The sequence below is a fragment of the Xiphophorus hellerii genome, chromosome 24 (assembly GCF_003331165.1).
Source record: "Xiphophorus hellerii strain 12219 chromosome 24, Xiphophorus_hellerii-4.1, whole genome shotgun sequence".
NCBI lineage: Eukaryota > Metazoa > Chordata > Actinopteri > Cyprinodontiformes > Poeciliidae > Xiphophorus > Xiphophorus hellerii.
This window is the reverse complement of record NC_045695.1, coordinates 3,181,157-3,198,119: the sequence shown is the minus strand read 5'-3', so window position 1 is coordinate 3,198,119 and position 16,963 is coordinate 3,181,157. Positions and strand designations below refer to the sequence as shown.

General features: G+C 39.8%; 1 protein-coding gene across 3 annotated transcripts in view; it reads left to right on the top strand.

Annotated features, from left to right (window-relative positions):
- Window positions 1-16,963, top strand: part of LOC116716029 (sodium-driven chloride bicarbonate exchanger-like) — a 54,254-nt gene that overhangs the window by 18,021 nt on the left and 19,270 nt on the right. For all 3 annotated transcript variants that reach the window (XM_032556769.1, XM_032556770.1, XM_032556771.1), the window contains 10 exons: window positions 5,631-5,774; window positions 6,052-6,190; window positions 6,287-6,447; window positions 7,398-7,586; window positions 10,083-10,171; window positions 10,461-10,618; window positions 10,711-10,798; window positions 13,232-13,378; window positions 13,875-13,975; window positions 16,031-16,205. In XM_032556769.1, coding sequence (XP_032412660.1) covers window positions 5,631-5,774; window positions 6,052-6,190; window positions 6,287-6,447; window positions 7,398-7,586; window positions 10,083-10,171; window positions 10,461-10,618; window positions 10,711-10,798; window positions 13,232-13,378; window positions 13,875-13,975; window positions 16,031-16,205 — 1,391 coding nt within the window. The remainder of the gene's footprint in view (window positions 1-5,630; window positions 5,775-6,051; window positions 6,191-6,286; window positions 6,448-7,397; window positions 7,587-10,082; window positions 10,172-10,460; window positions 10,619-10,710; window positions 10,799-13,231; window positions 13,379-13,874; window positions 13,976-16,030; window positions 16,206-16,963) is intronic.

The window sequence follows — 16,963 nt, the reverse complement described above, 5'->3', positions numbered from 1 at the left end:
TATGAACATTCTTCATATCCTTTAATTTGACTGAGTTTCCACAAATTCCTTTGGCCGTCATACATTTCTAGATTTTTAATTAAAGGAATGTTGAAAACGCTGTGCATTCATCTTAAGTGGTTGTAATCTCATCAACCACAAACTACCGTGCAAACTGAAGCTGTGATGGACAAGAAGCTGTTTAGGTGGGGCGGGGAGGCAAAAAGGAAGAGACAAAAAAGGAAACATCATATGACATCAGCAGTTGGTCATGCCTGAGAGAGGGAAGCTATTTTTATAAAGCCCACTACACACAAGTCTTGACTCACTCATGTACAAACCCCCCCCCCTCACGTCTCCTTCCTCTACATCCCTTCTGATCTGGTTCATAACTACGTGGTTAGGAAAATTTGCTGCACATGCAGCGAATTTCCAACCTCTTCCTATTGCTTCCCACATACATAATTTACTGAGCGCTAAAAGCAGTTTGCTCTGGACAGGTCTATCTACTGTAAGACATGCGCTGACAGCATCAAGCCTGTCCAAGTGACAAATATATTTTGACATAGTACATAATCTCGCTTAACCTCTATTTCTGCCTTCCTGTTGGTTTCTGGAGTCTCTTGAGATTGTGAGGTAATTGTGCTCAAGCAAGTAGCGATACAGTTTCACCCCGGAAAGTAATCCATCAGGCATATTCTTTATTTAACAAGTCTTAGAATTTAGTGTCATTTTTGGGAGAATAGCTGCAAGTTTTTATAATTTATTCTTGTTTAAAACCCAAAAGGGAACCCTTTTGCATTCTGAGCCAGTAATAAAACAAGAAGGCGGCTTGTAAAATCTGGGTCAGATAAACTCTAACCCTCTGCTAGCTGTGCTTTGCTAAAATAATAATAATAAAAAAAATCTGCAATGCAACAAATTTTCCCATCGCTTTAATTTCCACACACCACTATCCAGGGACACACTTATCATCCTGACGTCTGCCGTAAGAGGGTAGCCGAGCTCCACGTTTAGTAATTAGTGAATGACGTTTAGCATTATGAGTGTATTTTTTTAGTGCTTTTCCAATTGAACTAAAACTTCGGAGGCACAGATCATGTTAGTTCAGATGACAAACACTTTCAAACATTTAAAAATGTAAAATGTAAATCCACAAATTAAAACAAAATCCTAACAAGACTTAGAATGTATGTTGGCGTAAATTTTCACTCACTGAATAAATTATTACAACTTATTAATTAATTCTCCAATGAAAAACAGTTAAAATAGAGATGCACGTTCTTATACTAGACTGTTTAACAGCATTCACTTTTCAAGATGTTTTATTGTTAGAAATGACATTGCAACATTCTTGACCTATTTAAGCTTGTGGTTGAATGGCTTCTTAATACTTTTCTGCAGACCCAACTGTTCAATTGCTGTGAGGAAAAACAGATAGGAGAGGCTGCGGCATCCTGAACACGATTTATCCAGATAAAAATCATAATGAGGTTTATAAAATGCCCCCTGTCTTCACATGTCCGAGGTTCGTCTGTTGTCACATAGCCATTTAGCAAATACTATAAAAACCACTGATCAGTAATTAGAAAGTAATTAAAATGAAAATTATTATACAAATAATTAAATTGAAAAGAATTAAAATCAGTTAAAAATTCTTAAAATAAGAAAAATTATGAAAGTCATTGGCAAAAAAATAAATAAATATCAAATTAAAATTTTTTCAAAAACAATGAAATACATTAGTTAAAATAAGTATTGAAGACTTCCAGTGGTGCCATGCTCTGAGATGGCTGCATTGGGTGGAGGCTCCAGTGACATTGATGATTAACTGACAAATTGATGACTAACTGACAAATTACATAATTTTCTGGACATCCCCTTAAAAAAAACAGCAAATAAGAAAACGATGCCAACAAGAAACACCGTTGGTGAACAATAAACTGAACAAAAACGCCCAAAGAGAAGAAAGACCCGCAGCAGGCTGACAATACAGCTAGCTAGAGAAGAAAAGCTAACGAAGCTAATGAAACGGTAGCCGAAGTCCTGCGTGAACTAAAGGAGTTGTGGAAAGAAAATCAGAGTGTGTTTGCTGAGACAAAGGCTGCTCTAACAAAACTGGAAACATCAGTATGAGACCTGAAAGAGCGTAGGGACACCCTAGAGCAACGCATGGAAGGAGCAGAGAGTAGAAACGGTAGAAAGGTACTCAACTTTTTCTACTACTTTTATACGACTTCACAGGCCCTCGCATACAGGTGCTGGTGCGAGGGCTTTCACAGGCCCTCGCATCCACGTGGCGGTGCGAGGGCCTTCACAGGCCAGGTCCTTGAAGGATCCCTGGCCTTCACAGGCCCTCGCGTCCACGTGGCGGTGCGAGGGCCTTCACAGGCCAGGTCCTCGAAGGATCCCTGGCCTTCACAGGCCCTCGCGTCCACGTGGCGGTGCGAGGGCCTTCACAGGCCAGGTCCTCGAAGGATCCCTGGCCTTCACAGGCCCTCGCGTCCACGTGGCGGTGCGAGGGCCTTCACAGGCCAGGTCCTCGAAGGATCCCTGGCCTTCACAGGCCCTCGCGCCCACGTGGCGGTGCGAGGGCCTTCACAGGCCAGGTCCTTGAAGGATCCCTGGCCTTCACAGGGTTTTGCATCCACGTGGCAGAGCGATGGCCTTCACAGGCCTTCACATTACCACGTGATCGTCTTATTCAAGTACTTCTGAAGGAACAGCCTGCGATGTCATCGATGACATCACGTTCGTTTTGATGACATCTGTGCCTCTTCCTTTTTCTTAAAAGGAAGAGGCACAGATGTCATCAGGTCTGATGTCATCAGTGACAGTCAGGGACGGACGTTATGTCATCGATGACATCGCAGGCTGTTACCTCAGAAAAAATATTTTTTTATACCTACATTATTTTTTATTATAATTTGTAAGTGCTCTAAAACGTTGTTCACGTCATGAGTGACATGACAGCCATTCTTAAGTGATGTCATGAGCAGCTCCAAGCCATGATGCAGTGTTACACCGTCTCATCACTTATTTAACGCAAACTAAGCCACTCTTGCTGTTTTGCTGGAAATTATTAGACCCAGATGGCGATCAAATATCTTAACTAGCTAACCATCATCAGTTGCTGCTGTCGAGCTTACACAGCGCATTTGGCCTTTCTGCATTCTATTACAGTTCGACTAGAGCTGCACCGATCCGATAATATCTTTATTGGTTCTAGATCAGATATTGCACTTTCTGAACCATTTCAAAGAATTATTTTTACATGTTTGACCAAAGTAGTCAACCTATTGTTGTTTTCAGTTTCAGTTTCTTTATTACTTATTTTCTGTTGGCTGTTATACTCCTAATTGCAGTGACTGAACAAATGAAAGTTGTGTTGTTTTTTTCATGCTTGACCAAGCTTGGTGTATTGTAGTGGTACAAAGTTATCTAATAAATTTGCAATTCAGTACATTTGTCTGTGTTAAAAAAATAAAAATAAATGTTTTAAGTCAATCCAGCTCCGTGATCCGGTATCAGAACAATATCGGCCGGTACCAAACATCAGATATCGGTATCAGAAGTGAAAGTCAAGTGGATCCCTAAACCACAAGTTTCACTGCATTTAATAGGGATGGTATGCAATAAACTGAAAAGTGGAGCTAAAATGATGCATGTTTTTAAAATGACGTCTAAAAGTACCTCAAGGTATAGTGGAGAAAGTAATGTTTAGTGCCCTTATTTTTGTCCAGACAGCCGAGGGCCATCAGGAAAAAAACAAATGGTGGCCCCCGTAACTCGACCGCAATAAAAGAAGAGAGAGTCAGCTCAGATTCTCTTCACACTGACCCTGTGGATGCGAGCTCCTGTGTGCTTCCACATGTTTGGAACATAGATATGAGAACTAGGCTGTAATCCTCACACTGCGCCATGTCCTTTCAAAGTACAACGTTCATTATCTGTGTTATACCAAAATGAAAATGACTCCAATTACGGTGGTAATCTTCAAAATCAATTTCATTCTCTTGAAAGGGGACAGGAGGCTTTCATTACAAGCACAGCAGGCCTGAAGGCAGCCGTTTGTTCCTTTAATTGAGGCTTCATGGCTGCTTGCTAGATGACATGGCATCTACGCAAAGACATTACTACATTATTCAGAGCCTGTTTTTCTTTCTTTGCATCTTTTTCATCACTTTTTTTCTTCCAGCTTTAAGCTGTGGACGTGTCTTCATCTCTGTCTTAAGTAGATTTTTTCATTTGTATGAGAGTACTGGATGCATGTTCGGTGTCAAGTCTTGGGAATCTTGAGGGACATAGACATGAACAACTTCAGGGTTTCAGAGTACAAAAGTATGAAAGATAAAACATTTAAAGTAATAAATAATATAGCATGAAAGGCTTGTTTATTGTATAGTAAAGTATAAGCCTGTCGCAATAAGCAATCAGTCAATTATTCAGATGATAGATGAAAATGATCTTGGTAATTTCCCTTCAGATTATTCCTAATCTGTTTTATTGATGGTTTTGGTTGTGTGTATTTTTTTTTATTTCTGTTTTATTTATTATTTTTGGTTGTCGTGCTTTGCTTTGGATATTTAAGATATCTTCCAGTTCAAGCGTTCTTTAAAAAAAAAAAGTTTTATTAGTCTTTGAGAGGGCAAACATGCATAATTCTACTATTATCATTATGTTACTGATGGAGCAACAATATTATCATTTATCACAATAATTTCTGGGACAATTTATCATCCAGCAAAATGTATTATCACAGTCATAGTAAAGTACATGAACGGTTGAAAACTAAAGTGGTATTTTATAGTAAAGTGGCACAAAGTATATCCAACAGTTCAGTTGATTCATGGGAATTTTGGACCCTCACTTATTCTTGTACAAATTGACTTTGTTTCTTTGTTCTTTTTGAAGCCAAATTCTGTTTGGCTGCTGAAAATTCACACACTTTTCCTGAGAAATTATTCACCGTCAGTTGAAACTGCAACAGATTGACAGCAATTTCACACGCTGAATATGGTTGAGAAGCATGACAGGCAACACATTGCTCCAGTTACAAATCGTGGCTGCCACAGTCTGCAGATTGAGCTTTCCATTAAGGAAAAGGCCAACAAAATGTGAAGAATATTTGGACAATTTTCAGTCCAGAAATGACCTCTGACCTCTTTCTCCAATCAAAAAAATAATTGATATCCTACTTTCATTTTGAAAAACTGACTTTTATTTTGAAGCTTAACTACAGAGTGCATCATTGTTTCTGCTACATGATACTAAGAGAGGTTATATAGTTTTAACAACATGGACTTTTAAGTAGGTAAGCGCAAAATCAGTGTGGGATTTGATTATATTGTAAATATGTTTGAAATTTCTGTCAAATAAAATATTTTCTAGTATTTTCTTTCCAATTTTTTCTAAAAGGTAATAATTTCAATAATTTCAACATTTAGTAATCACTGTTTCTTCTATGGTAATCTTTCTAGTTCCTCTTTATTGTGCTTTATTGTATTTACTTTTAAAGGGAATGTTATGGTTAAAATTAGCTAGCCTCCAACGCTAACCTAACACGTCGATCAAAAGTTAAAGGGGAAAAAATAAGTTATGGATCTATGTCAAAATGGTATAACTTCTGAGTTGGGCCATCTTGGTTTCAGGTCACCGCACTCTCTACATCGGAGTCCACGTCCCCTTGGGTCGGAGGTCACACCGTCGACACCGTCACCATGGACACAGGCACAGGAAGAGGTCCAAGGAGAGGGACTCCACAGGGGACGACGGCCGAGAATCCCCCTCATATAGTAAGTGATAGTGACGTGTAGAGCTGAACTTCAGAAAACGATTTGGCAGAGCTGGGAACTCAAAGCTATTTAAATGGAAATCTTTATCATCTTTATGTTCAAATAACTTATTCTGTCCTTGTAGCAACTTTCTATCACTATGCTGTGCTTCTTTAAGCTAGCTTCTTTAGCTTTAGCGCTTGAATGTGGTACCAGATGTCCATCCTCCAAGGAAACCCTTTTTTTTTTGTTTTGTTTTTCTTTCACTTTTCTTTCCCCATCAACTTCTGCTGCATAGACACTCCAGCTCAGAGGGTGCAGTTCCTTCTGGGCACAGAGGATGGCGACGAAGAGCACATCCCACACGCCCTGTTCACTGAGATGGATGAAATCTGCCTCAGGGAGGGCGAGGACGCAGAATGGAAAGAGACGGCTAGGTGAACTTCTCTCATCCGCTTTCTGTCTGTCTGAAAATTGGTGGAAAGAGAAATTTTTTTTTTAAGCGTTATTCAACTGTTTGAACTTGTTTCCAGGTGGCTGAAGTTTGAAGAGGATGTTGAAGACGGCGGCGAACGGTGGAGTAAGCCCTACGTGGCCACCCTGTCTCTGCACAGCCTGTTTGAGCTGCGGAGCTGCATCATGAACGGCATCGTGATGCTGGACATGCGGGCCAACTCGCTGGAGGAGATCGCAGGTGAACACCGCAGGCGGTTTTGTCTCATTCCTCATCGCTCTTGAACTCTTTCACATTTTATCACGTCACAACCACAAATTACACAGTGTCTAACTTCAATACGGCCAAAAAAACCACCTCAAAAATTTGATCAAAAAACTTGAATTTTGTCAAAATTGGTGTGTTTCCATTAAGCAAAATTATTTTCGTAATTCCAATTTGCACAATTTTATGCAGCTGTTGATCCCTCAGCACTAAGCTAACAAATACAATATCTAAGATGAAAGCATATCCATGCGTTAGAATGGTCTAGTCAAAGTCCAAACCTAAATTCGATCGAGACTATGTGGCAACACTTAAACACTGATGTTCACAGACTTGATCCATTCAATCAAACAGAGATTTAAGTGTTTTGTGGCAAAAATGGGGAAAAGTGGGGCTCAACAGAATATTTAGAATCATAGAACACAAATACTTAGTTTTATTTGTAAAGTGTATATCGTTAGTAATTCATTGCATTTGTCTTTCACATGAAATACCAACCAAATACAATATTACAAGTGGAGTTAATAGCGTCTTTGCTGCAGCTACATGTCAGTAAGGTTTCACTGTTGCTCTTATTTCTCCCCCCATGCATTAATTCTGTTGATATAAGAATGATCTCACTTTTCAGTCAGAATGACCTGAATAAAATCAAAGCAGGAGACATCATGGAGCTGCCGGTGTGTTTTTGAGGTCAGTGTGGGGAGATAATATTTATCTGTGCTGCTGCAGAAATCGCCTGAACAAAACCTGATCCGACACAATTAAATCACCCACAGTGGGTCAGTTTTTTTTGTTTTTTTTCCTTTGTTGGCTATTTTTTGGACATGATCAGCTTAGTGTCGCTGGCTGTCATGCAGAGGCAGGAGAAGCAGATTTATAACTGACCATAATTTATTTATTTTTCTCGCGTAACGTGTGTCTGTCAGATATGGTTTTGGATCAGCACGAGGGTTCCGGCTCTCTGGGTCCGGATGCCCGGAAGAGGATCCGCGAGGCCCTGCTCAAGCAGCACCATCACCAAAACCACAAGAAGCTGGCCAACCGCATCCCCATCGTGCGCTCCTTCGCTGACATCGGCAAGAAGCAGTCTGAGCCTCATTCCATGGACAAGAACGGTAAACACACACACACACACCCACACACACACCCACACACGGAGCTGTCAATAGTCAAATACCTGTTTTTTTATTTCCTTTGTCACACTTTACGCCACATATGTCAATTGTGAGTTCATTGCAAATTTTCCGCAAAAATGGTCAAAAACATTGGGTTTAAGTGATTGCTAACTCCCACCTGCAGGTGGCAGTACTTCTTACTTTTGCTACACTGTTGCCTCAGCCTTACTTAATGTCAAGTTGTTTTACGAGATCGATGTGGCGTGTAACAAAAAGTCTTGTTGTGTTGTTAATATTTCTAAATTAACACAAAACCTGTGAAATCCTGGATTTGAAAAGATGTTCAATATGAGCTGCAGAGAAAGCCATTTATTAATATTTTAACAGTTTGTAAATGGGATTTATCGGTATGTTCTGGCACAGCCAGCCCTTGAGAATATTCATAAAGTTTATTTGGCCCAAAATGAAAATTACCTGCCTTGTAGCTACATTCAGGCCTGCTGGGCATCTTATTGCAGGGATTATTTGTTTGACAAAACTGCCACTGACCGCATGGCGGCAACACTGATGTGCAAAATTCATCATGTGATCATGCAGCATGTATTAAGTCTACAATGTTAATTAGGCCACTGATATCCACACTAAAGTGCTAGAAGTTTATTTTGATTTCATAAAAGACTCAAAACTTACTACACGTTGTAAATCAGTATTTATCAAATGGTTTAACAATAAAACATATAAATATTGGGCTTTCTCACTAGTTAAACACTCCAGGCTGGACATGATAAACAAATGGCTGATTAAAAGCTGCTCTGCCAGCTCAGTGACCTTCATCGATAACCTCTGGATCTATTGGCAGCGCTTTCACCTTTTTGGAAGAGGCGAACGCAGTCTTAATAAACATGGGATAAAGCTACTCACTGCAAACCTTTTTTATTTTATCAACAAGGACAACAATGTGATCATCGTTTCAGAAGAACAGGCTCAAGGATGTCTGACTAGGATGGAACCCACCGCTTATCAGCAGCAAACTATTCCAAAACAAGCTGATATAACATCGACTGGAGACGGAGCGACTGGTTGCCCTCCTCCTTCCCCCCTCCCTCTCTGTTCCTCCACTCATTCCCTGCATTCACAAGATGCCTATGAAGAAATGTCTTCTGGACCAGAGTTTCTCAAATTTACAGATGGAATGAATCAACATGTTCCCCTCGGCACGTCTCTCCTTAGCTCTCATGTAGCAGACCTCACTTCAGTTAAGCCACCTGCCTCTGGCTTCCCAGAGGATCCACCACTCTGCGTTTCTGAGGTCTGAGGCCGGGGTCCAGATATTATCTTTACACCCGTCTTCCTCCAGAATGTGTCTGGCCCCCCAGCACTGCAAAACAGGACATTACCTGTCCGGATCACTACAAGAAAATTTACAAAAAACAGAAATACAACATACAGCGGTCCTAATTCAAACCTAGGGCCGAACAAAAACTGAACAGAAACAAAACTGAAGTTATTATTTTTGGACCTAAAGAGGAACGATCTAGAGTCAATGAACAGCTTCAGTTATTACAACTAAAAACCAGCGATCAGGCCGAAACCTGGGAGTAGTGATGGACTCTGACCTGAACCTTCAGAGCCACATAAAGACAGTTACAAAGTCGGCCTTCTATCACCTGAAGAACATTTCCAGGATTAAAGGACTAATGTCTCAGCCAGATCTAGAGAAACTCATCCATGCGTTTATCTTCAGTCGTATTGATTATTGCAACAGCGTCTTCAGAGGGTCTGTCCAACAAATCAAACAGCTGCAGCTGATCCAGAATGCTGCTGCTGGCGTTCTCACTAAAACCAGAAAGATAGAGCACATAACACCAGTTGCATAACACTGGCTCCCTGTAGCCCAAAGAATAGACTTTAAAAAACTGTTGCTAGTTTATAAATCACTGAACTGCTTGGCACCACAATACATCAAAATCTGCTGTTATTGTATCAACCTTCCAGACCTCTCAGGTCTTCTGGTTCTGGTTCTGCTCTGCATCACCAGAACCAGAACCAAATGAGGAGAAGCAGCTTTCAGCATCTATGCACCACAAATTTGGAACAAACTTCCAGAAAACTGTAAAATGGCTGAAACACTGAGTGCCTTTAAATCTCGACTGAAAACCCACCTGTTTATAATTGTATTCGAAACGTAATCAATTACAAATTTAATGATGGAACTTTACTTAATGTCATGTTTTGATTGTTGATTCTATGTTGCATGACTTTATGTTTCTGTGTTTGTTATGATGTAAAGCACTTTGAAATGCCTTGTTGCTGAAATGTGCTATACAAATAAAATTTGATTGATTGACTAGTTTTCACCAATAAAGATCCAGCAACAGCGAGGGCAAAATGTATCCACCTTCCAGAGGTTGTAACCGTAGCGTGCCGTTTCCCAGCGTCTTTGTTTGGGAAAGCAGTTCTTGTGAAAGCCGATATTATTTTCCTGCTCTCTGATAGGCCAAACGGTCTCACCGCAGTCCCAGCCATCCAACAACGAGGCCAAACAGGACGTCAGCCGAGAAAACAGCACTGTGGACTTCAGTAAGGTGAGCCGCCAGAACAACTACTGCTCTTCTTGTTTGTCTTTGGCCGGTGAGAGCTGAACACATAACAAGCGCTGTGTGTTTAACCAGTCTGGGGTTACGTGTGTGAAATGGTCACCAGCAACTTCTCACAAAGGTAACCTGACTGGGGTCAAACGGCATCAGACGGTGTTTTCTTTAGCCATGCCGTTCAGATTCTACTTTAATTCTCTGTTTGTTTACAGAATGCCTATTTTGATCATTTATCAGGCTTTCAGTCCAGAAGTGATCCGCTTGCGTCTTACTGTTACAGATTGACCTCCATTTCATGAAGAAGATCCCTGCTGGAGCGGAGGCGTCCAATGTGCTGGTTGGGGAGCTGGAGTTCCTGGACCGCCCTGTGGTGGCCTTTGTCCGCTTATCTCCTGCTGTGCTGCTCAACGGCCTTACCGAAGTTCCCATCACCACCAGGTGGTCCAGGCGCCGACTGAAAGTCCTGCAGCTTGGTTTCTCTTTTAGACTTTGTTTTTCTTGTCAGATCTGATGTTGCTTTTGTTGCACAGGTTCTTGTTCATCCTCCTGGGGCCTCTGGGTAAAGGTCCCCAGTATCATGAAATTGGGCGATCTATTGCTACCCTGATGACTGATGAGGTGAGGCAACGCCAAAAACAAACTGAAATATTTATAGAATAAAGAGTATTTATGTTTTATTATTCCCAACAAAGCATTTTGTAGCAGTTATATAGTCAAGATCCAAACAGCAGCTTATAATCTATATTTTATAGTTTATATATTTTTTTTCATTTTAAGAATAAAGTCATAATGAGTTGTAATTATATGACTAGAAAGTCAGAATTCTACCAGAATAAAGTTGTAATAAATTAGAATAAGGTTATATACTAGGAGAATAAAGTAATAATTTTATGAAAATTCCTTCACAAAAAGATAAAATAAAGAATGTTGAGCATCTTGTGAAGTTATGCCTTGGTATCAGTTTTACAAATTATGAAATACTTCATCTTTTAATATCAGCATCCAATTATTATCAGTAGTAGGGCTTTGAAATGTTTGTGCCAACAATTAGATGTTGAAAAAAGAATCTTGGACTGTATGATCCCATCAGATCTTGATAACTCACTAAAAGCTTTGCTCTCATTAAAACAGCTTTGTTCTGGTACTATATTCACTACTAATATTATGACTTTATTCCCATAATTTAAAGAAAAAATCTTATTCTGGCCCTAATGCTTCATTGTAGTTACTCCTCGTTGTCTTTGACAAATGGCTTTTTTTCTGATGACAGTTGATGCTTAATAAAAACAAAAATACTTTACTCGTCTATAGAATATAGTGATTAGCTTTTTTTGTATGGACAATAGCTTTCTGTATTCTGTACATCCTCATATGATGAATAATTAAAGTGGGGTATAATTTGAATTGAACGGAGTCTGACATTTTCAGTGGCCTATAAAAATCCTGATGGGTTAGTAGTTGGGGTGTAGCAATAATTCCAGATTGCCAGACGAGATAATAAACAATGTTAATCATGAGAATATGATGAGGAAAAAAAACTTTTGCAATATTGGGGAAAACAAATGGCATAATGGTTTCAGAGATCACAAACTGTACTTTAAGCAATCTCTGTTCACCGATTTTTTTTTTTTGACAATTCATCGGAGGTGTGGCTTTTTAGAGCTCACACACTGCATCTCCTGCTGTCCACGGGGATGTGGCAGGACCCTGTGGAGTCCAGTCAAGTTCTTTGACACCGCACTCATTTATTCATGCCTTTGCTCTCTGGTGGACAGTCGTCTTACAGGAAGGGTTCTTCCCCAAACTGTTGTCGCCAAATCTTCCAAATTATCTTGGTATGCTGCAGCATTAAGGATTATTTCACTGGAACTAAGAAGCCCAGTCCAAATCCTGGAGAACAGCCCCACACCATAATCCCCTCTGCATCAAGCTTTACTCTTGACACAACACAGTCAGATAAGTGTCGTTCCCCTGGCAACTGCCAAACCCTGACGCCTTCATCCGATTGCCAGATGGAGAGGCGTGATTTGGCCCTCCACTCTGATCCTGTCCAGTGGCGGCGTGCTCTGCACCACTGCATCCAGCGCTTTGCATTGATTCTACTCGGTGATGCAGCCGGCCTTCCATGGAAACCCATTACATGAAGCTTTCTATGTACTGTTAGTGTGCAAAAAAAGTTTGGATGGTCTGAAGCTCTTAACTGCAGAAAGTTGGTGACCTCTACGCTTTTGATCCCTCAGCATCCCGTGACCCCACTTTAGGATTTTGCGTGGCCTATTTGCTGTTGGAATTGCTTCCACTAACAGTTGATGGTTGCGCCTTTAGTAGAGAGAAAGATTAGACCTATTGGACATCTAACATCACTGGGCTGTGGAGAGTGACTCATTCTTTTACACCTGTAGCCATGAAAGGGATTGAAACGCATAAATTCATAGATTTGGAGAGAGATCCACTGCTTTCAGCAATCTAGAATAAACATATGATTTTTTCCTCCCTTTTTCTGAGTGGTACATAAACTTTGGCATTAGCTGAAAAATGCGAGCAGTATACTACTATAACAACAGACCTTTATTTCAAGCTAATCAGATTCACTAGAATCAGTCATCTGCTAAATGGCTAAATGCTGCATAAATAACAATATTGTCCAACAACATATTAGTTCAGTTAAACTTTATGGGACATAAATACATTAAAGGTTATGAAATGAGCCATCATGATGTCAATTTAAAGCTTAAAAGTCTGGAATTTCAACTGGGGTGTGTATTTTTTATAAAAGCCAATGTACATTTAACTTGATAAGATAAATCTGCAACTTTTAATAAACTCACTTTGCTCAGCTAGTAGTGATTTCATGAGAAGCATTGTGGCTAATTGCTAGCATGTTAACTCAATTTTGATATAAGTTGTTGATAGTCACTGCATTTCCATGTAATCTTGTGTGGACAAAACTGTGGAGACATGAAGCTTGGATTTTGTTTTGATCAGGTCATATGTAATTGCGAAGCTCATTTTCACATTAATGAAAATATATATTTAATGTCAAAAATACAGATTTTCCATGATGTCGCCTATAAGGCCAAAGACAGGAGTGACCTGGTGGCAGGCATTGACGAGTTTTTGGATCAAGTGACCGTGTTGCCCCCCGGCGAGTGGGACCCCTCCATCAGAATAGAGCCGCCGAAGAATGTTCCCTCTCAGGTAAATTCAAAATGTAGGGATTTTGGATTCTTCTTTTAGCATCTTGCATTCTGCTTTCAGGATGAAATTGATAGAATGGCTGAATTTGGACCTTTTGGCAGCTACTTTGAACATCTCCCAATTGTCTGCTCTTTTCTGATCTCTTTAAATTCCTTATCAGACTGAAAAAACAGTGACAGTCTTCTTTCTGACACAGTCAGGGTCAGAACAAACAAAACGTCTATCGATGCTCTCATCATTTGCACCTGATGTGAAAATTATAGCCCATCAGAAACATAATTTTTCTATCTTCTACTTAATTATCAGCAAAAATCTGTATTGAAATGGATGTTAAACACCCATGCAGGACACTGAGCATTTTCTTTTAACTGTGCCTTTAAATGTCCAGTTGAAATGCCCTGCTGTGCCTGTTTGTGTTTGTCATAGGACAAATTAGGCTGCACTTTAAAGCTGGCATATACCCAGCGTTTGATTGACAGTGATGTTTACTGTACAGGAAAAGCGAAAGATCCCCCCCGTTCCCAACGGAGTGACGGATCTTGGAGAGTCTGAGGAGCACGGAGGACATGGTGGCCCTGAGCTCCAGCGCACGGGGAGGTGAGCACTGGAGACCAACGGAATAATTTACCGTTTACACTCTGTCACTTCTTAAAGCTATTCTCTGTGCCTGTCTTCCTGTCGCCTATTAGCTGCTTCACTTCTTCCAAACTGTTAATTTAGCTTGTCTAGTGTGCAGACTATCCTATTGGGGGAATGTCATTCTTCACTGCTCAAAACAGAGGTCTGCTGTTTTAGTATCACTTCATTGCATATTGGTTGCGTTTATTAGACCATAAAGGAAAAACGTTGCTTTTAGACGTTGACAGATTTCAGAGTTGTAACATTTTTCTTCAGATGAAGCCACGTGTTTTTGTTTTCAGTTGTCTTTGCATTAGATCCACACTCATCATTTGAAACTATCCAGACAGCCTTCAAAATAAAAGGCCTCTTAAGTTTTCAACCTAGAATAGTAAAGGGGTAAATCATGTAGAAAAAAAATAACAAACTTTTTGAATATGGGCAACAAAAATTTATCATCCTGTCCAAATTGAACATTAAACAAATAAACATAGAACTTCCTCTAGTAGTTCTAGTACCATTAACCCTCGACCCCCAAAGTTACTCAGAAAAACTCGCATAAAACCTTCAGAAGTAGATCTAATGTCCTGTCCGTAAATGAGACATTGATCCATTTACTGTTACAGATTTTAAGTGTTGGAATAAAACTTGTGCTCTTGCACACATTTTACTCCTATGATTGAACCTTAAGCTCAGTCTTGTCGGTCAGCCATCTCCTGCTCCCTCCAGTGGTACCACCACCATTTCCGCCACCCTCTCTGGACTGACATAAGCGTAGCAGCCCACCCAACGTTGTCACAGCAACCTGCTCCGACGGTACCTCACCGTTGCAGTTTGATGCAGCAGGGCTGACTGCACAGTTGTCGGAGGCAAACCCAGCATGGGGTCACTTTGTAACTCCAGCTTTGTTTACCGATGTTTAATTTGGTGAATCAACTGAAAGTGGAAGAGCTAGTGTTTGGCTAGGACCACCTGCCATGCGCTAACATGTTTACCAGCCGCTACCGCTCACCTGATAGAGCAAGAAATGGTAGAACTCATTGATCAAGACAGTTTGTAGTAATGGTATGTTGTGATGATCTATAGCAGGACAAGATAATGGATTTTTGTTGGTGTGTTGTTGATTAAACTTTAAAAAAGGGATGGATAGGCTATTGATACATGCTTTTTCCTAAAGTAGGGTTTATAGATTTACTATACATTTACAAATTTCTATATAAGGGGGGAAAAAAACTACTTTTTGGCACCTTTGCAGCAAACATAATTAGAATCAATATTGTCCCAATTGCTGCTGATTTTGATATTGTTTAATAATTGTGTCATAAAAAGCATGTAAGGATTTACAACAGTCTGAAATCTAAAAAAAAATAACATCATTTTTTGGATGGAGACATATCTTTTGGATCACTTTCTTTCAAAGAGCCTAGAATAACTCATTTCACCATTAATTGATTTATGTTAAGGATGCAAACTATCTGCTACTCTGGACATGAATAACATAAGTTTGTAAAAAATATTGCAAGTTGCTTTATTGTTTTTGTAATCTTTTTTTTTTTTTTTTGCTGTAATTTTTAGTCAGATTGTGATTTTACATAGCTGGGCCCTGTCACTACATCAAGGTGTATCATGTCAACACGGGTATTTTCATACAAAGAGGACAAGAAACGCACTGATTCATAATATGTCTGTTTCAGGCTCGCGACTCCCCCACTCAGCTCCTTCAGACTAGCTAGTAGCAATTAGCAAACACCTGGTGGAACTGCACATCAGAGAAACTCATTGTAGAAGCTACTTCTCAGTGCAACAAATAAAAACATATTTAAAGGGTTAACAGAGGAGCCATGTTGCGATGACTTCCTGAAGGCGGAGTTTCAGAAAGAGCAGGAGTTTTTAAAGAGACAGAGGCCCAATTCCAAGGCATCAAATTACAAAGTCAAATTGCCTTTAAGTGATATATGTAGCAATTTAAATGGTACTATATGCCTGGAAAATGAATAATACTACCGCTTTAACATGGCTGTGTCATATTTGCAGGATATTTGGTGGGATGATCTTGGACGTCAAGCGAAAAGCCCCTCACTACCTTTCAGACTACACAGACGCCATCAGCCTCCAGTGTCTGGCCTCCTTCCTCTTCCTGTACTGCGCCTGCATGTCGCCTGTTATTACCTTCGGAGGACTCCTGGGCGAGGCCACAGAGGGCCGCGTGGTAAATTAGAGACGCACCAATCAGAGATTTACAATCTACAGTGTCTGCAGCCACCATGAGCAGACATTTATTTATTTATATTTTACAAAATATAACCTTTTTCACTGACAAATTAGTGATTCAATACCTTCATGTTTTTGTATAATTTGTGAAAATAAACTTTTTACTCATTTTAGAAGGTGAAACTAGTATATTATATAGAAAATGATAATACAGCAACAAAGTTATAGCACGTTCAGAAAGATGAGTGGAAGGAAAAGGTTCATCAGCAAAAATATTCTTTTTATTGATCTCATGTAATAGTCAACTTTTCAGTAGATGACTCACTACCTTTATTGACTGGTAGTCATAAACGTAGTGACAGACTTGAAGTCATAATCTTCAAAATGACGAGAAATAAAGGCTTTAAAAGACAAATAAATTTTTCATATCATTGAAAAATGTAAAGGTTCTTGAAGGGCATATCAATGGGGTTTTTTCTGTAATGTGACTTCTTACTCTATTGAGGTTGGTAGGACACATTAGCTATATACATTGTCAGAGAGCATTTTCGTACTGGATTAACTTTATGCTTACAAACAACACCAATTGCTAGCTTAGTGATCTGGCTGTTTTATCCATGCATGAGATATGTCAGTGTCTTGTCCTAATTTCTCAGCTCTGGGTTTTTCCCTTAAATAGTTTTATAATCCAATTGGAATCCCAATCAAAGCAAAAAGTCAACAAAGTTAATTGGACTTCCCTACATCCGTCTACAT